Source organism: Phaenicophaeus curvirostris, chromosome 1 (genome assembly GCF_032191515.1).
Source record: "Phaenicophaeus curvirostris isolate KB17595 chromosome 1, BPBGC_Pcur_1.0, whole genome shotgun sequence".
NCBI lineage: Eukaryota > Metazoa > Chordata > Aves > Cuculiformes > Cuculidae > Phaenicophaeus > Phaenicophaeus curvirostris.
Window position 1 is genome coordinate 160,055,675 of NC_091392.1, and position 20,539 is coordinate 160,076,213.

Consider the following 20,539-nt stretch of genomic DNA (forward strand, 5'->3'; position numbering starts at 1 on the left):
CAATATGGAAAATTAAACCTTACCATCAGAGAGTCATGAATTTGAAGAGATTTCGTATTTAACACTTTTAAATACTGCAAATATGTTTATAGAAAGCACACAGAAAATCACTCACTTTGAAAGAATGGCAAGCCGAGAAAGGACCACTTGGGTCAGTGAGCATAGTCTTTTCCAACAAGCAATTTATTCCCCAAATGCCTTAAATAGTTATCAAGCTCCAACTTTAAAAGACACAGTTTTTGTCTTCTGCTATTCACATTGGCATGTTTTTTTCAGGACATTGAACAGTTAGAAGACCTGCAACTGAGGAAGGTGATTCTGCCTGTCTGTTCATCTTTTGTGAGACCTCATCTGGAGTATTGTGTCCAGTTCCAGAATCCTCAACATAAGGATACGGAACTGTTGGAATGGGTCCAGAGGAAGGCTACATAGATGATCAGGGGGCTGGAGCATCTCCCGTGTGAGGACAGTTGGGCTTGTTCAGCCTGGAGAAGAAAAGGCTCTGAGGAGACCTTATAGCAACCTTTCAGTACCTGAAAGGGGCTACAGGAAAGCTAGAGAGGGACTGTTCATAAAGGCTTGTGGTTATGGGATGAGGGGGAATGGGTATAAGCTGGAGAGGAGCAGATTTAGGCTTGATATAAGGAAGAACTACTTCACTGTGAGAGTGGTGAGGCATAGGTTGCCAAGGGAAGCTGTGGATGCCCCATCCCTGCCTTGGGCAGCCTGATCTAGTGGGATGTCCCTGCCCATGGCAGGGGGGTTGGAACTAGATGATCTTTTAAGGTCCCTTGCAACCCTAACTATTCTATGATTCTATGAATTTACAGTCTAAAAATATATGCAGGCCCTATTTTATATCCATGACCTCGTAGCTCCTCTTCCTTCTCTGTCTTCAGTTTCTTGATGTATTTTACAGGCTGAAATCACAGTCTATATTTTGTTGTACGAGGCAAGCCAGTCTCCTTTAGGGGAAGAGAACTTTAAGGATGTTTTTATTTTAACAGAAATTTCATAGCTGTAGAATTCACAGAACATCTCTCCTCTTCCCAGTAAGGTGGCATTGGCATGTTAAAAAAAGCACAGCAGCTATGAAGTAAAGGGGACACACTTCAACCCTCCTGCCTCCCCAGCTTTTCTTCCCCCACATAAGCTCAGGGATCTGTGTGCAGATCTAGCAGTATTTATCAGCACCCAAACAAGTTGTAAAATAAATCATACAACCTAATTTTAATCCTGGCTGGCAAAGGCAACATTGCTGCTATCCCAATGCCTATAATTTGGCTCAGATAAAAATGCTTTGCAGGCATAATTGTTTAATTACTTAAAAGGCTGTTGGCCGACAAAGGCTCAACAGGCTTCCAGCTGGCAAAGGCGTATGAGACAGTCTCCATTACAAGAGGCATGTTGCCTGGGGATGAAGCCACATCCAATTCTGAATCTGATCTAGGTCTCGTGTCTGGGGAATGGCAAACTTGGCTGTGTCAACAAGCAAGAGAGAACTTTTTCCCCTTTGCTCTTCCTGACCACTAAAAAAATATGAAAAAAACTCTTCAAATCTGAGGAGAAATTGAATTTTTCTTTCCATTATTTGCAGCACCTCTCAGAAATGATTGCCGAGAGTAGGGGCTCTGGGCTGAGGGCACCATGATGTGATCACTACCACTGAATCCTCTGTCAGCTGGACACTATGTAAATTTTGATCTCTCTGTTTTGTTTTTTATTGTAAATTTAGTAACTACTTTGTTACAAAATCAATCACTTAATATTGTAAATCTGAGTATTTAAAAATTAATAAACTTCAAGTAGTTGTGGAACTATTGAAAGTGATTCACTCATGTCTTCAGCGTCCCTATGTTTGTTCGTGCTGCCTGCAGTGAAGATGAGAAGGGAAGTAACTGTCGGCCAATCCAGACACTGTTATCAGAAAAAATACTTTGGCCTTTTATACAGATTTCTTGAAGCACTTTTGTTACACATTGTTATGGATGTTTTCCACCCCTTAACCAAACCAGCAGCAGCTTAGTTCAGGCTCCAGAAGAGGTAAAGGCCTGCCTGCTGGCTGGGCCAAGATTTCCTTTGAAAAACCCACAAGGAACAAAGCAACACAACAAACATCAATAAGGAGACTCATGCACAGCTCTATTGTATGCAATTTGACTATGAGTCAAACATTTTTATCCCATAAATGTGACAGCCCAAGTGGGCGTTCTTTGAGGTCTCCCTGCTGGGCAGTGTGGCTGCATGACGATGATTCTTCTCCCAAGTGACAGGGGACAGGACAAGAGGGAATGGCCTCAAGCTCCGCTGGGGAGATTTAGGCTGGACATTAGGAAAAAATTCTTCACAGAAAGGGTCATTGGGCACTGGAACAGGCTGCCCAGGGAGGTGGTTGAGTCACCTTCCCTGGAGGTGTTTAAGGCACGGGTGGATGAGGTGCTGAGGGGCATGGTTTAGTGTTTGATAGGAATGGTTGGACTTGATGATCCGGTGGGTCTCTTCCAACCTGGTTATTCTATGATTCTATGATTCTATGATCTCCTCTTGCACTGGGACTCCTCTCCAGAGTGCTCCTCAAAGCAATGAGATCTTTCACCAATGACAGTTTGCTGCTGAGCCCCATTTCGATCCTCCCTGGATGGCATCTGGACTGCACATCTGACAGTTCCCCTCTTTAGCAGAAATTAGTTGTTTAACTTAAATAAGTAACATTTTAAATAGAAAAAATAATTTCAAGTTAAAACAGTGTGTTGTTTAGTTTGCTCATCTTTCTTAGCATGAGTAGCCAGGCTTGCTCTGAAGTGCTAGGCTACGAGGTAGGCATTTCCAGTTAAAAACTCTTCTCCCAAGTGGCAGGGGACAGGGCGAGAGGGAATGGCCTCAAGCTCCACCAGGGGAGGTTTAGGCTGGACATTAGGAAAAAAAATTCATCACAGAAAGGGTCATTGGGCACTGGAACAGGCTGCCCAGGGAGGTGGTTGAGTCACCTTCCCTGGAGGTGTTTAAGGGCCGAGTGGAGGAGGTGCTAAGGGGCATGGTTTAGTGTTTGATAGAATGGTTGGACTCGATGACCCGGTGGGTCTTTTCCAACCTAGTAATTCTGTGATGGTTGGAGATCGCTCCCTCCGTTGCCCAGGCCTGATAAAGGACGCTCGCTCTCTAAAACTCCAAAACGAGACGTAGGGAGTTGATTTGCCGGCGTTTTCGGTGCCGCGGGGAGGGAGCCGCCTCCCACCTCCGCCATCCCCGAGCTCCTCCTCCCCTCCCCCGCCCGCGGGTCAGCGCCGGACGAGACCACAGAGGGCAGAGGGGGGTGCGCACACGATTTTAGCCGTGCCTCTTATGGCGGCCTCTCCAGCCGCGAGGGGAAGAGGGCGCGGGGGGGGAAGAGCACGGTCACCTCCTGAGCCGCTCCGCACCTTCCCCGCTCCCCCCCACGCGGGAGTTGGTGCGGTCCGGCGGCTGCAGGGGGGCGGCGGGGGGCGCAGGTGAGCGCGCGGCGGCCCCCCCGCCTCGCGCGCGCCGTGTCTGCTTCCGGCGCGCCGCCCTCCCCGCTCCGCCGCGGCCGCGCGAGGCGACGCAGGCGGCGCCGCGCAGGTAACGGGACGGGAGCGCGGGCCGCGGCGGGCGGGTAGCCGCCCTTCCCCCTCCTTCGCCCAGCACGCCGCTGCCGCCCCCCTCGCAGGCGGGCCCTGCCCCTCAGCCCGGGGCCCTTCACTCTGGAGCCAAGTGGCGGCGCGCCAGCCTTTCAGCCCCTCCCCGGTGCTGAGGGTGGGTGCCCCGAACCCGACGCCAAACCCTTCTCCCCCAGCCCCAAACTCAACTGCCCGCCCAAGCCCTCCCCCACAACCCAACCCCAAATCCCCTCAAACCCAACCCCAAACTCCCCTAATCCCCCCTCCCAACCCAAGCCCAAACCCTCCCCTCGCAGCCCAAACCCAACTTTGCATCCCCCCAACTCACCCACTCCTCCCAACCCCTCTAACCCAAACCCTCCCCCTGCAACCCAAACCCCACTCCAAATCCCCCCAAACCCAACCCCCCTCCCAACCCAAGCCCAAACCCCTTGCAAGCCAACCCCAAACTCCCCCAAACCCAACCTCCTTCCCAACCCCAAATCCCTCCCAACCCCTCCTCCCAACATAAGCCCAAACCCACCCCTGCCAGCCTAACCGAAATCCAACACTTCCCATCTCCTGGGGAAGCTCTGTGGGCATCCCCAGTGGTTGAATCCCCAAGGAGCTGGTGAGAGGGGCTCCCCTGTAAAGTTGGGGCTGGGCACTGCTTGACTGCATTCATCGCTGGCAGGTGCGGAGTACATGGTGCATGTTTTGATATTTCCTTGTAATCCATCAAGTGGAGCCCTGGTTGCATTTGGTTGAAACACGTTTCTGGCAGAGGAAGAATCATAGAATAGTTTGGGTTGGAAGGGACCTTAAGATCATCCAGTTCCAGCCCCCTTGCCATGGATCAGGCTGCCCAAGGCCCCATCTGACCTGGCCTTGAACAGCTCCAGGGATGGGGCATCCACAGCTTCCCTGGGCAACCTGTGCCAGTGCCTCACCACTCTCATAATGAAGAAATTCTTCCTTACGTCTAGCCTAAAGAAGAATTGTGGTGCTATTGGTTCATTCTGTTCAGTGACCAGAAATTGGTGTCGCAGGAAGCTGCTCTGGAGTGAAACTCCCGCCTCCTGCTTGCCAGGGTTTCCATCTGCAGAATGTGTTTGCACCACAGACGTGCAGGCTGCTGAGATGGCAGATGATGTGTGCTGTCAATTTGCTTCTTAAAAAAGATCATTAAAACCTAGCCAGCCTTCTAAATTTGTTTTTTGTAATTCTTTGCTACTATAAATAAAAACTGACGGTTTTCTTTCTCACATCTTGAAGATTAGGAGATGCATAAAAATAAGAGGGAATCCTTAAGAGCCGTGCAAGGGAAGCAATGGAACAGACTGAGGGTAGTGTTGTCAATTTGCAGTCAGCAGAGGTAATAGTTGCTGTAATTTTCTGTAAGCTTGAACTTCCCTCACAGCAAATTGTGCAGGATTTTTCAGAATTAAGTGTCCTTAAGTAGCGGTCTCTCTGATTTATTAATTTACATAAATTGTTTTGTGCTCCATATATGCAGGGTATTGGGGCTATAAAGAAACGGAAGTTATCAGCCACAGCTGTGTAAATGTAGGGAGGTTTTTGGTTTAGTTTGTTTTGGGTTTTTTTATTCCTGTACTGGTTTATAAGTGCAATCACTCAATGTCTTCACTGGTGTGTGCTGTTGATACCTCATAAATAATAAAAAGTGCTATTTGTAGAATACTAGAGGGCTTAGGGAAAGACGCGTTGGATGTTGTGGTGTGTCTTGAATGGTATTGCAGTTTTTACTGGATGTGAATTAAAAAAAAACAACAAGCTTTGTGTGCCTGATGTTGATTGAGACACTTGTGCTAACAACTTGTTTTCTTTCAGATACCTCGTCAGTAGCTTTGCAGAGGCAATGGAGGCAATGACGCAAACTCTGTTGTAATTACAACATAAAGAAAAAATATTCTTAGCGGTTCCATACTCCTTCACGATCATTCAATGCCTAACATTTCAGAAGATGAAAAGGAGAATGGTTCTGGAAATAATGGAAACACTGAAAACAAACCTGGGAGAAAATCCCCAGAAGCTTCTCTTCGCAATCCCATGAAACCGTACTGCATATCTGACGCCTCCACTGTGTCCTTAGTGTCTAGGGAAGATGGGCATTATCCGTGGGGATGCCCTGTGACTCATACACGAGAGAAATTTTATACCATCTGCTCAGACTATGCTTTTTTAAACAGAGTAACGTCTATTTGTAAAAGCCCAAGTGCTTCAGTTAGTGCCTGTTTGTCAGGCAGTGCTGCCTTAAATGCTGGAAATAACTCACCTAGCTTACTCAGCGTTCAGACTGGTGCTTCAGAGATAATCTACAGTGAAGATGCTAACTTGGACAGCTTGCCTGGCAGTCTGGGAAAGCTCCCACTGGCATGGGAAATTGACAAATCGGAGTTCAATGGCGTGACCACAAATCTGAAGAACAAAGCAGGTGAAGTGGTGAAGATTTGATCTTGTGAAATTAAAAGGCTTCATATTTACTACTTGCTTGTAGAGTGGTCTAGTCAGCACAGGTATCTCTTGAGGAAGTGCTATAGAGGAGCCTGTATGTCATGTCAAACAACCTGCTCATTGGGAAAGGAGAGAGAGGAGGAGTGAAAATCAAGTGTAGCTGCCTGGGGAACTGGCTTGAAAACACGATTGGCTTCGGCATAACTACATGTGGGGTTTTTTGGGGTGGTACTTGAGCTGGTTTCTGGTTTGGTATGTTTGTTTTTCCTTGGGTTTTTGGGGTGTTTTTTCCATTCTTTTAGTGGAGCCTAGTGCATTGTGCAGTGATTAATTTTACCTGTTAAATACAGGTTTGTCACTTGCATAAATGTTTCAAGATACTCAAGGGATGTATTTTGATATTAAAGAGGTGGTTTATTTATGACAAGAAGTAACTTAAATCGTTACATTTACCAAGGAAAGCAGTTGCTTTCTGTGAAAGAATTGTGTTTTGATTTGCTATATCCATACAGTGTTAGAGAGCCTGTTTCTTCAAAACTGGCTTCTTTGCTGCCTCCTGTGCTCTTTACCTACCTGGTCATAGATTGCATCTGTGAATCAAGCACTTGCATGCACACTTGGTTTTCTTTATCCTGTAATCCCTTTGCTAATCTAGAGATTAGATTTTTTCATTGATGTATTGGCTAGCCAGTTGAGTTCGTTTCATCTGTTAGTGTGTCTGTTAGCAGAACTTAGGTGCGGTTAGCAAATTGTCATTGCCTTTTTATGTGTACATGTAGTGCCTTTAAAAATATGTAAGAAATGTTAATATCTGACAGGATGGTAAGTTTTTCTAAAATATATGTAGTATGCTTAATTTGGATATGATGGCTTCAGAATGGGACAGAAATATTCCTGCTCTAGCAGGTGCCCCAACTCTATTAATTTTCCAGGTGGCTATTAATTTAAAGTGGCTTACGAAAAGGAAAACACATTCAGGATGTGTTCTTCTCACTGAATTTGTATGTAAATTTTTGTCAGAAAGCATAGCTGTTTACAGAGCTTGAGTTTGAAAAAGTGTGTAGTTTTGTTTACATGTGCATTTAGTGTTAGGAGATGGGAAGTCCATGTTGGTTTGAGAGTCTATTTATGGGATGGTTGATTTAATGCATTACGATAATCAGATTGACTGCTCATGCAAAACAGTTGGTCAGGTCATCATTAATCCTATTCAGAAAGAAAACCTTGTTGTTTACTGATCTAATGGCAGCTTTACAAACCTTTAGAAAATCTTGATTATGCGTTTGAACATTTTCCTTCAATTATTGTTTAATCCGAGTTTGCACTTACTGACACAACCACCGTCAATTTGAGGTGTGTGCTGTTACTGAAAATATTTAAGAAGAAAGGTAAACTAGACATTCATTTGTTTCTGAAATATGTTTTGCAGGCAATATGAAGAAACAAGCGACAAAGAAAAAGTCTCTAGACAAAAAAAGCAAACAATACAGGGAGTGTCCTCAGCGTTCTGCTCTTGAAGACGTAAAGGAAAGGAAAGTGTTGGACCTCCGGAGATGGTAGTATTTATGAATTGTATTTAAGATTATCGCCTTGAAGCTTGTTGGTAAACTCTGTTACTGTGCATCTGATTTCAAACTTCTTAATAACGTCTTCATACTTTTTTTTATTAGAAATGGGGATATGTTATGCATTCATAAATTAAATTATACTTTGTACAAGAATAATGAGAGTTTCCCTCACATCTCTTGAATTTCAAAAACCATTTTTCTTTCTAAACATTTTTGTTTTCTTTCAATAGGAAGATTCATTGGTTAAAAAAACCCTATGCAAATTCGTTAGCGTGTTCAGGCAAAAAGTAACCTTAAGCATAGTACTGATATGTCTTAGTCCTGATTTTACTTTCAGCTGGGAAATACCTGATCAGAACTGTCAGTTCTGTACCACCCATCTCATATGAATATCGTTCGCTAAATTCACTTAGTTTAATGCATCCATCTGGTTCTTACTGAATATCTATGACATCAGAAAATCAGGGGTAGCCTAGGGAATCTGTGACCCGGAATTACATTAATTAGTAAATTGGTGGAGGTGTAGCTTACTACAAGTTCACATTTTAGAAGAGACTGGGTCAAACTGTACATTATATTAGTACAGAACCATTTTTTCCTACAGGATTATTTGTTCAGAACTCCCATCGGGCTTTTAGAAATTTCACTGGTTTGTGTGAAATGGGGTAGTATTATGTGACAGACTTAAAGAAATTGGTTAACCTATTTTCTCCAGTCTTTTTTTTGTTTTTAAAGAATACTTTATTTTTTCTTTTCTTACAGATGACATAAAAACATATAGAGTGGCACTCATAAAAGTAGTTGTAGTTCAGGTTACTCCTGTAACTAAATAAAAAATGCAGACTAATGTGTTTGGGTTTTTGTTTGGGTCAGGTATTGTGTTAGCCGACCTCAATACAAGACTTCCTGTGGAATATCATCCTTAGTGTCTTGCTGGAATTTCTTGTATAGTACACTGGGAGCTGGAAGGTAAGTCAAACATAGAACGCTTTGCCTCTAGAGAGTCTCAAATATGTTGCTACTTTATTAAACACTACTCCTTTTTGATTTATTTATTTTTTTTCTTTTCAGTTTACCACCTATTACTCAAGAAGAAGCTTTGAATATACTGGGCTTTCAGCCCCCATTTGAGGAGATTAGATTTGGTCCCTTCACTGGAAATACAACTTTAATGAGGTATGTTTGGTTCTTTTGATGCAGCTGAACTGTTAATGTATGCAAAACCAACATAAACCTAAAAGACAGAATCTTTAAAGATACAGTAGCTAGTCCTTTTAAGTTTTAGAATAGTGAAGCATATGTAGGTACTCTGACAGTGCCCAAAGAAACTTTTTATATAGTGGAATGTTGCTACACAGATCAGGTGAACATGAAATTATATTTGATTTTTTTTGTTCAGATTGTTTAATGGTTGTATAATACTCTAATGAGTCCGGTCTCCTTGTTGGCGAGTTTTTTCTTTACTTTTCTGTTTTTGAAAATGTGTTAAATGCTTGTTAAACAGCGTGAAAAGGCAATTGATATTCTGATAGCTTTATGTAAAAATAATTTAAGAACTGAAAATGAGATAGTGAGTGTTGCACCTTTGCTGCAATGGAGCTGTTGAAGAGGAGGGGAAATAAACAAAAATAAAAAAAAAATAAAAGATGGGACTGGAGTCACAGAACACTTGAACTTTCAAATTCTGTTTCACTTCTGCTCTGTTCTTTCCTGGTCTTGATGAATTTGGTCTAAAGTATTTGTCCTTTGTTTTGTTTGTTTTATTGAACTCATAAGGAATTTTAGGATTAAACAGGGCCAGGAGCGTATCGTAATTGACTGTTGAGCATCTTCATGGAGCTTTGGTGTGCAACCCTGCCTTCTGGTGTCTTAGAGGATTCCCTTTGTGTTGCTTGCAAATTTTGGTTGAAGCTTGGCACTTCAGAATTTGAATGTTTGTCTAAAGGCTGAATAACTAAAAATTAGAAGTGACTGGACTGAACACAATAGGACGAACATTTCAAATCCAACCCTTTGGTTATTGTGGGTCTGTGTTGGGTCTGAAAAAGCAAAACGAAGGAAAAGGTTTAGAGTATTTGTTTATGTCTCTAGGATATGTTAAGTTTTTTCTTTGTATTAGGGTACCATGGTCATCTACCATCTGTATTGTAGTATGATAGGTATTTAGTAGCACACCAAGACTTTTTTTTCTAAACTGTCAGGCACAGGAAAAGTGGGAGGAGGGACATTTAGTAAGTCTTGAGTTACTTCAATCTTTAAGCTTGTTGTTTCAGATGGTTTAGGCAAATAAATGATCACTTCCATATCAAGGGATGCTCATATGTTCTGTATAAACCTCACGGGAAGAACAAGACCGCTGGAGAAACTGGTATGTAGTCAATTGTAAAGCATTAATTTTGCAGCATATAAACTGAAAAATCCTGTAGCATATGACAGGACAAATTCTATAAGTAGTACTTCTAGTTTGAGATGAGCTATCAAATAGCTCCAAGTTGCCTTGTTTTTTCTGGTTTTACTTTTTCTCTTATTTTGCTGAAATTTTCATTTGTACTTTTGTTTTGATAAAATGTATTGTGTGCTAGATATTCTGCTCTCACAAAACTGGAATATTAAAGTATGCAGGAAGACACTGCACTTCTGGTTCTGTGTTGGTGTCCTGGAAGATGTTTCCTGTAATACACTGGAGGAGAAACACATTTTTATGTCCGCATTTTAGAAATCTGTTCTATAAAAACTTAGAATGGACAACACAAAAATGTCAATGTCTTTAATAAATGCTTTATACTTAAAAAAAAATGCACTTTTAAAGTTAGTGAAATCATCCATTCTGCCTGACTTTAGGCAACATCTGTCTCTAAAAGTTAGATGATTAGTCTCAATTAGCTTATGAAGCTGCATTCTTATATCTACCTTTAAGTGTGTTACCTAAAGATAAATTATACTTTCACACACAGTTTATTAGCCTTCATTATAGTCTTGAGTAATTATTTCTAACTGGAGTGTCCTTTAAAAGGGTAAAACCAAACTAAAAAGTTGTGGGAGATACCATTAAAGTGGAAATAGTTTTTTTGTGCTTGGTATCCCATTTGAGAATTCTGTCATGTTTCAGTGCCTTGTCTAGTCTTTCTAAAACTGAGCACTGCAGTCACGTTACAAAATATTGTACACCCAAATGTGTGCTTGAGATTAAGAACCTCCAAGAAGCTCGTGATGCCAAAATGTTCAAAAGCTTTCAGGATTGTCAGTAATATCATTGGTGTGCTACATCTGACTTGGGGCACTGGGACTACGTTGTGTTGCAGTGTGTATTTCCTGGGTTAAGAGACAGTACTTTAGATTGCATTTCCCTGGTGTACACTGTGTGGCAGATGTTATCTTGTTGTACCAGACAGGAAATCAAATGCTATGAAGTTTGAAATCAAAACTGTGTTTTGTGTATGCCTGTCAGGTTATGTCCTCTAATTTAAAAAGCAGAGTAACTATTCTGTGTTATCAAATAGGTCTTTTTTTGCTGAATATGATATGCAGGTTCCAAAGCACTCTGGACTGTAACCTGATCTTTCTTTGTAGCTGCAGGGGCCCTTGCAAAGCTAACACGTGGCCTGAAAGATGAATCAATGGCTTACATCTACCATTGCCAAAACCATTATTTTTGCCCTATTGGATTTGAAGCAACCCCAGTAAAAGCTAGTAAAGCCTATAGGTAAGATACTGTGTTTATGGTTATTTTAATGGAGGAAACATACAGAAAAATTTACTGCAGGTTGATAACATTTTTATCCCTAAATAACATTTCAGTGTAGTAGAAGCATTTGTATCTGAAGTAGCAAAATAGTGCTGTGTGATTTGAAAGGATTGATTTAAAATTAAATGCTACTAAGCAGACTAGATTAAGAGTACTTAAACAGAAAACTAATAAATTGTTTAAAGACATTTTAGCCAGATACAGAGAGAGTAATTATTTACTTGAAGGACAAGTGAATATAGCTGGTCTGAAATATAAAACCATATGAGCTGAAGAAAGCCAGGTGTTTTTTAAGGAAAAACAAAAAGCCAGCAAATTATGGGGGAAGTCTGTTCCCAGACAATCTGAGGGGAAATAAAGCAAGAAAGTGCATATGTGTGTGTTGAGATTTTTCTTTATAAACTAGAAGTAAAAAGCCTACAGTGATACTAATGCATTACGAAGTGGACTACACTTAGAGAACCCGGTGTTTGTGTTTTGTGAGAACAGGAGATGTATAGGTATTGCAGGATAGTGGTTATGTACTTTTTTCCTAGTGTTGACTAAAAATGATGTTAAACTGCAACTACTGGAGTGTAAAGCTTAGAAAAGTAAAGGTATCTGGAAAATTTGTCACCAAGAATTAGTGGTGGTGGCGGGGAAGTGGGAATAGAAGCTAGTCTCTGGAATATCACGGTAGATTTGGCTTTTTTAAACAGCACTTGGAATGCTTTTCAAAGACCAGAAGAAACTTAATATGCCAGTTATTTTAGAAGTATAATCACCTGAATGATTTCAGATATGTCAGGGTGACATTACTTAGGATAAAATAATGAAATGGTTGATATAGTTTCAGTTAAACAGAGTTTTAAAAGAGGATAATAGTATTGATACTCACACTGAGTTTAGGATAAGTCTTTCGTTAAACCCACAAATTTTAAGTTTGAAAAATTTCATCATTTTTAGGCAATTTATCTTAGCTTTTGTAAGGTGAAAGTATGTCTTTGCTGCTGTAGGATATGCTGAGAGTAGTTTGTTTTACCTCATTGACAGAATCCTATTAAACTGTATTTCCTCTCGAAGTAGTTGTGAACACAGGATGTATTGAAGGTTTCTGTTAGACTTTCTCAAGGTTCAACTGCTCCTCAGTATTTATTATCATTAAGCCTAAGAAGACAATCCCTGACAAAACTGGCAGATAGCAATAGTGGGGGATGCTGAATAATGCAAAGAGCAGGTCACAGGTTTAAGGTGAGCCTCAGCCTTGAGCTTTGCTTACCAATTAGTTTACCTTTGGCTGTCTTGAAGATTTAGAGTCTCATCAAGGAACGGAGAATGCTAGCTCTACTATTAAGAGTTCAAAACGGTAATTGTTTGGAGGTAACTAGGCATAATTGTCTGAATCTCATTTGTTCCCTATGTGAATCTGGCCATAGGGTAATAAAAGATTTTAGTATATGAAGAAAGGAATACAGAATTTTTTTATTAAGTCCATATTTACTGACATGCCATGCGAGTTAGAAGACTATGAAAATATGCCCCGAATAGAAGTCCAACGCACCAGTCTGCTTAAGTGTACCAAAAGTTTAATGGCTTCCTTACTTGATCAGTTACTGAGAATCTGCATAGGAAGAGCAAAATAAAAAAAAAGAAATGAATTGTTTACTAGATCAAAAATGCAGTCTGAGAAATAGTGTGGTGCATTGTATGGAAACTTAACATGCCTTATAACTAGTTTGAATTTATTTTGTTTAGTCATGAGTGAGAACCACAATTAATACTTCACCCTTTGTTGAAGTGCATTTCTAGTCACTAGTGATATTATTTTTAAGTCGATATTGGATTTTCTTCCTAGGAACAGATCACTTCTAACAATGTAATGTGAAGTAATAAATTCAGGGAGCTTTTATAACCTTATTTTAGGCTGGAAGTCAGACCAGAAGAGCATCCTGTTCTCTTCATATCTTCTAATATCTCACTGGGGAAAAAATATGCTTAGGTTCCAGAAGTACTATCCATAGATTCTGCGGCAGCTCTTGTTTACCTAGTTTTGCATTCTAGTTACAAAGGAAAGCTTTTCTTTAAAAATCAAGCTAAGAAAGCTTTAAGTTCCAAAAGAAATGGCTAGGTAGGTTGCTAGACTGAGCTTAGGTGACACTTTTTAGGTCACCCACAGACTTCCTGTATGATCTTAGGTTGCTGGATTTGGACTCGGGAGACCTGGGTTCACTTCCCAGTTCAACCACAGACTTCCAGTGTGACTTTAGGTAAGTCAATCTATCCTGTGTCTTGGTTTCCCATCTTTACAATGATGGCATACATTGTTATTTTACAGGTAATTTGTTATAAGTAAACAAGTTGTTGCAAGCAGTTAGGCTGTATGCTGTCTAACACCCCAGTCAGAAAAATCTCAAGTTTTGTTACAGTCAAAACTGATGTAGTTTAGCACGGAGTAGTTCTACGTGGGATTTCACTGAACAATCCTCAGTATCTCATCAGTCTGCCCTTGCCTATCACAAAATTTCCCTGACAAAGTTACTGCAGGCTTTGAGTTTCTTGGCAGTTGCACACAAACTTGAATAGTATTGCTCATGGGTTTTGTTCTTCTATATGTGATATTGGATGCTTAGGAGGAAGCAGTTGAAGTTACCGGTCTTGTTCCATACAGGTTACCCTACAGCTGTTAGCAGCAACTGTCACCTGGGTTGTAGTTTAAAAAAGTGGAAGGAGCTCTTTTGTGGCTCTTAGACATCACTGATAGAGAGGAAGATGTTTGTTCCACCTTTGTGTGGCTTTCCACAACACTTATTTCCATTGTTGCATTTGTATTTATATTTTCATCTTATACTAGACTGCTTTTCATCAGAGCAACGCTTTATTTTTCATGAAGATCTATCTTCTTCCTAAATAATAAGCAGTAGCCTCAGTCTTGCTTCCAGGCCTTGTGGAACAGAAAATTTCCCTGTGTGCAGTTACACACCCTATTTATAGCACTAGTTTCTCATTTGGCTGAGGAAACAATTGTATATATTAGAAAATTCTAAAAAGAACAAAAGAATGTTAATCTCTTTCTTTTTAGTGTTCACAATAATTCTTAGTAGGGTTGTATCTTCTGTTGAACAGAGGCCGTGTCTTGCAACAGGAGGTAGAATATTGGATCTTAATTGGAGAGCCGAGCAGAAAACATCCAACAATACACTGTAAAAGGTACATTACTTGGCAAGAATATAAAATAATACAATTGCTTTCAGAACAATTTGTATTTCACTACTAAGAGTCAATAAGTGATTTTTTTGTTCTTACAAATGAATATAATTCTAACAGAAACGTGCCTTAGAGAGAGACTTCATGTTTTGACCTAAAGGCTGGCTCTACAGTTTGATATCACATGATAGGACATATTTGAGTTGCTGAAAGCCAAAGCCTGTTTCTCTTGTTTGCGTGTGTCACTGGTTGCATTAGGCAAGAACAGAAGATGCTTCAGCTGCCTGTGAGCGTGCCAATTGTGACTTACAGACAGTGTGAACCTTGGGGGAATTTATGCTGCAGTTGAGGAGGTACACGGGCCATCTCTGGGGTGTGCAAAGGATGTTGCGCTGCTGCCAAGATCTTTTAGTGCAAGTACAGCCTGTACTCTCTTGCATTATTAGCTTGTCTTTGGATTAAAATAATACATTCCTGATGAGTCCTGTTCATATAATGTTGGTGTCTAAACCGGATATACAGACTAGAAAACCCAGAGAGCTATGTAGAAATTCTATCGATTAGTTGTATTTGTCATTATAAATGACTAGAACAGCTATCTCAGTTTTACTTGACATGCTAGTTCATGATTCTTAATACTAATTTCTGAAATGAAGGAACAGTACAAAAGAACAGTATTTCTTAACAAACCACTTCCTTGGCCAAAACATAAGTTTTAGCATATAGCTTCTCTGCCACCTCACCAGTTGATTATGGAGTGATTTTCCTTAACACATTAAGAAAAAATAGTCATAATTAAAAAAAAAATAAAAAAGCAAACAACCTTGATTTTTTAAGATTTTTTTTCACCCTTTTCTTTATTCTGTAACTATTTTTAAAAATTATTTGGAAGTGCTTATCTGGTGGTTTCATGGCCAGTCAGATTTATCCCAGTGCCTAAAACCCTGACAGCTTTTTTTGTATTGTCAGTGATACGGCTATGTCAGTAACTGTAAGTAGCTGGGTCTTTGGGACTAATAAGATCAAGTGCAACAAAACAAAAATTATGGTATACATATGGTTGCTGTGCTGAGAAATTACATGCTGTACATCCTACTGACAGAATTTTTCTCTGTCATATATGAGCTAATAATGGCACAGGAGAAGGTTTGTGGGGACATTCTTCCTCCTGTGACAGTCCCCATGAGAGCTAGCAGAAAGTTCTGTGCTTAAGGCAGTAGGCCAGAAGTTTGGGGTAGAAACAGATTTTCTGAACTTGGAGGGTAGCATTAGAGAGAAGCAGGTAGTTAGACACTGAAAGACTAGAAAGAATAGAAAAGGTTAAAGGCTTAAAGAGGTCTGGAACAAGGATATTTGTTTAAGTTGGGCTAGAAAGGACTATAAAACTGAAGAGCTGAGTGAATGAAGAATGACTGAATTGATAGTCTGTTACAGATGAGAGTTAAATAGAATGGTGGAGTGACTTGTAGTGACTGCTGTTGGGTAAGAACAGATTTAGTGTGTGATAAAAACATACAGGAGTTCAAATGAAATAATATAAAAATGATAAGAGGGGATTAAATAAAGTACAAGCTAATGTTTCTTCTTGTCTAAACCGTGCTTCACTTCTTCCTTTTACCAACTGATGAATTGGTAAGGATATGCAACACAACTAATGACTCATGGTGCTCTTACTCATTTTGGAAGCTGTTTCCCAAGAGCAGGAATAATCACTGAGAATGCTTAGATTAGGAGTGATTCTTTTATATCTAGCTTGGTGTCTCTTATACTGAGTTTTTTGTCTTTACACATTCATTTATCTTTAAATCACTGGTAAGACTATTTAAAGCTGCAGATTTGTATTTGCATGCATATGTACATGAGTCTTAATGATGCTGAGGTTTCATAAATGCTATTTGAGCATTAATAACCTTATTCCATAGGTGGGCAGATATTGTCACTGACCTAAACACACAAAATCCAGAATATCTTGATATTCGACACTTAGAGAAAGGGTTGCAGCATCGAAAAACAAAGAAGGTAAGGAGGAGTTTCTAATATGGGAAGAAATTCATGGTAGATTTTTTTGTCAAACTTACTTGTACTTCAGCAGTGTAAGATAACCTCACTCAAAGAATTTGTTTTAAAGTATTTGAATGAAGTACATTCAAAGTATTACTGAAGACAGAAGTCAAATATGGGTACTTACATACTGAGTTTACTTACAGGCCAAGATACAGTAAAACATTAACCTGGAATATGCTAGGATAAACCAGGTTATCTGTGTATATAATATATTTGGTCACAATATTTAACCTTGTTGGCTTAAATGTACCTGCAGCATGTATAAAATGACAAATTACAGATGACAAATTACAGACAGATCCTTTTGGTGCGTAACCTCCTGCCTTTGTGTAAGCAGGGAAGAAAGTAGTCGTGTAGGGTCAAACATAAAAGAATCCATGTGTCCTTGTTGTGTGGATTTACTGTCAATACATACAGCTTTTTTTCCTGTAGATAGGGCTATATCTAGTGACTTGCATATTACAAGTCCATGAGAAATAATAGGCTTAAGAGATTATTTAAGATGTGGAGACCCTAGGGAAGACTGTGTCAGTAAGGTGGGAAGGGACCAGAAGAGATTATTTGTATAAAAGTGGCTGGAGAGTAAAAATACTAGCAGAACCTAAGTTATACTACTACTCCATTACAGCTAAAGAATAACTTAAAATGATGAGAAAGGTGGCAGTAATTGAATGTGGGAAACCATCAAAATTGATTGAGCTGAGTCATTTGTTTGTGGATACAGTTTTGTGGATTTTTTTTTTGTGTGGTGTTGTGGGGTTTTTATTTTCTTGTTTAAGAGTTCTTTCACCTGCCAAGATGTTAATTTCAAGTATCTGTGTATGTTAGAAATGTGCCTGTGTGCATTTAACAAAGAACCTTTCTACTTTGATTAGGTTGGAGGAAATCTTCATTGCATCATTGCCTTTCAGAGACTTAACTGGCAAAGATTTGGTCCTTGGAATTTTCCATTTGGAAACATTAGACAGGATAAACAATCCCAAACACAAGGACAAGGAATTTCCAAATCTGAGAGTGAAGACAATATCTCTAAGAAACAACATGCACGCCTGGGTCGGTCATTCAGTGCTGGCTTTCATCAGGAATCAATGTGGAAGAAATCTAATCTTCGTGAGAGGAGGAACAGTGGGTATCAGAGTTACAATGATTATGAATGAAATGATTAAAATTAACTTCAGATAGTAGAGTTGATATATTAAAGTTAGTTTTAATCAAGACATGTTAGGGATCTTTAGTCCTTGAATACATATGAATTGAAATCATGGTATAAGATACAGCTTCATAATTATTAAATAAATCTGATGATACAGTTACAATGACTGAGATCTGATGTATAAACTGACAGATAAGCACAGATTATTGTACTTTTGCAGTCAAAAGTAAATGTGACAGCAAAATCAATTTCTTTTGAAATAATTGTACAATGTCCTGATCCGTGAAAGAGCAGATTGAAATTAGTCTATGTAATAAACAGACTTCATGGAAAATACTTACTATTCAAAAGCATGAGAGTTTATTATATGACTTTATAAGAAGGGTTATTCTGCAAATGTTGTAAGGATAAAAATAAACATTGCCTTTCTTTTCTTTCCATTTTATTAAGGCTGCCTATACCCACTGAAAAAAAAAATGCGTAGGTTAGAAAACCCTGTCAGATTTACAGAATGAATGTACATTCTCCATTTAGTTCCCAGTAGACTTCTGTGGATTGGATAATCATATTTTGTCAAGTAGGTCTCGTTTACTTTTCCCTTAGCTGGATGCCTGTTTTAGACTGAGAGGAATTGCTTGTGGCAGGGAGAGTTCAAGGACGGACCTTCCTTATTGCTTTTGTGGGTACAGTGGCTGAATTCTTATCCTGGGGCCTCTTGAAAGCATGGACTTACTTAACACAAGCTTGTGAAATTCAGTATTAAAAAGCTGCGTTTGCCGTTAGCCAAATGAGCTAGCTGAACAGTCTGTTCTGTTGGCGGTTCCTTTCCTTGTTCAGTCTTAAAACCTCTGTCATTTTTCTGCTGCTCTTTTAAGTTTGTGTGGAAGTGATGCAAGTGCCGAAAACTGCTGGCAGCCCTGATGATATATATACCTCTCAGCCAGCAAACAAGTCAAGGTTTTTCGGGTGTCCATGTGCAGTCTTTTATTATTTTTGTTTTCTAATCTGAAATTTATTAAAGCTGTTTGCTGAAACACATCTCAACAGTTGTAACTTCTGTGTACAAATGTTCATACCTGCTCAAGGATTAATTTTTTGACATAAACAGATTTGCCATGGAATACAGGGGTTTTGTAGGTTGCTGCTTTTGTTAACCAAAAATGGGAGACTTTTAAACTTTTGTTCATTCAATAAAACTTGTTTTCTATTTTGTTGTTTGTTCTTTATTTGTCTCAGGAATGGTGACCCCATGTTTAGCTGAGTTTTTCAGGAAAGCAGGTAAACAAGGATTGTAATTGTGACCAATGCCTAGCGAAGTAATCCTAGAAGTAGGATTTTTTTTTTTTTATCATAAGCCTGTGACTTAACCTTTCATCTCTAACATCCCAAACTCTGCAGGCTGATAACTGACCAAAATCCATAGGTTTTGAAAAAGGTAGATAGCTTCCAGATGAGCTATTTTGCAAGAGGGTTTTGGGCTGAGGACTGTATTCTTTAGGGTACTCTAGGCTTAAAGGAGTTCTATAAATGTCTTTAAGTTTCCCTAGTAATGATAGTTGCACTGAGGAACAGGGAGTATTACAGAAGGGTGGGGGTTGGAAGGCACCCCTGGAGATCATCTAATCCATCTTCCCCCTGCTAAAGCAGGTTCTACTACAGCAGGTTGTACAGGAATGCATTCTGGTGGATTCCGAGTATCTCCAGAGAGGGAGATTCCCCAGTTTCTCTGAGCAGTCTATTCCAGCGCTCTGTCACGCTCAAAGTAAAGAAGAATACAGGGAATGTTCAGATGGGACTTACTGTGCTGCAGTTTTGTGTCCATTACCCCTTGTCTTGTCACTGGGCATCATTAAGAAGAGTCTGGCTTTGTCTTCTTAACAGTTACCTCTTAGATATTTTATAAGCACTGATGAGATCACCTCTCAGTCTCCTCTTGTAAGAAAGATGCTCTGGTCCTTAGTCATCTTTGTGAGGCACTGGGGATGTGGTGAGAGTGTAGTAGGGGCTGCGGGGAAAGTCATGTTTGGGGATCTGTGTGACCTGTGCCGTTTGAGCAACCTTCTGGCCTATTTTCTGAGAAATCAGGGAGATGTCTATGTGGCCAAGGGTTGGTGAAAAAAAATAAAAAGGAAATGGGAGGAAAAAAAAAAGATGGAAGAAAGAAAAAAGATATTAAATAAAAACACGGAAGAAAGAGAAAAAATGGAAATAAAAGAAATGGAAGAAAATCCGAGAAAAAGATGGAAGAAAAAATAGAAATAAAAAAGGTGGAAGAAAAAAGGAATGGAGTGAAAAACAAATGGAATTAAAAAACCAGAAATTGAAAAAATGGAAGAAAAAATAACAGAAATCAAAGAAAAAAGGAAATGCAAGAAATAAACAGAAATGGAAGGAAAAATAGAAATGGAAGATAAAACAACAGAAATAGTAGAAAAAAAAGAAATGGATGAAAAAAGAAATAAAGAAATGGAAGAAAAAATAAATTAAAAATAGAAGAAAAATAAATGGGAGAAAATAAACAAATGGAACAAAAAACCCTAATGGAAGAAAAAAATAATAGAAATGGAAGTAAAAAGGAAATGGAAGGAAAAAAAAGAAATGGAAAGAAAAAAAAATGTGTTTTTCTTTATTTGCGACGTTGCGTTGGACACTTCAGCCCCGGGCCGGCGAGGACCCGGGTGGAGCCGCGATCTCTCGCTATGGGGCGAACTACATTTCCCGTCGTGCAGCGGGGCGG

At 39.8% G+C, this 20,539-nt stretch overlaps 1 protein-coding gene across 4 annotated transcripts; it reads left to right on the forward strand.

The window, feature by feature from the left end:
• The first annotated feature begins 3,483 nt into the window (after window positions 1–3,483).
• On the forward strand, window positions 3,484–19,012 carry BIVM (basic, immunoglobulin-like variable motif containing). Of its 4 annotated transcripts, none has more exons than XM_069879348.1 (11): window positions 3,484–3,597; window positions 5,466–6,069; window positions 7,519–7,645; window positions 8,531–8,626; window positions 8,729–8,833; window positions 9,931–10,025; window positions 11,228–11,360; window positions 13,577–13,648; window positions 14,505–14,588; window positions 16,508–16,604; window positions 17,525–19,012. In XM_069879348.1, the coding sequence occupies exons 2-11, from the start codon at window positions 5,580–5,582 to the stop codon at window positions 17,804–17,806; spliced, it is 1,581 nt and encodes a 526-aa protein (XP_069735449.1). In that variant the 5' UTR covers window positions 3,484–3,597; window positions 5,466–5,579; the 3' UTR covers window positions 17,807–19,012. The 4 variants fall into 4 exon arrangements, with proteins under 4 accessions (XP_069735449.1, XP_069735463.1, XP_069735471.1 ...); XM_069879356.1 differs by lacking the exon at window positions 3,484–3,597 and adding an exon at window positions 4,972–4,989; XM_069879362.1 differs by lacking the exon at window positions 13,577–13,648.
• The last annotated feature ends 1,527 nt before the right edge of the window (window positions 19,013–20,539 follow it).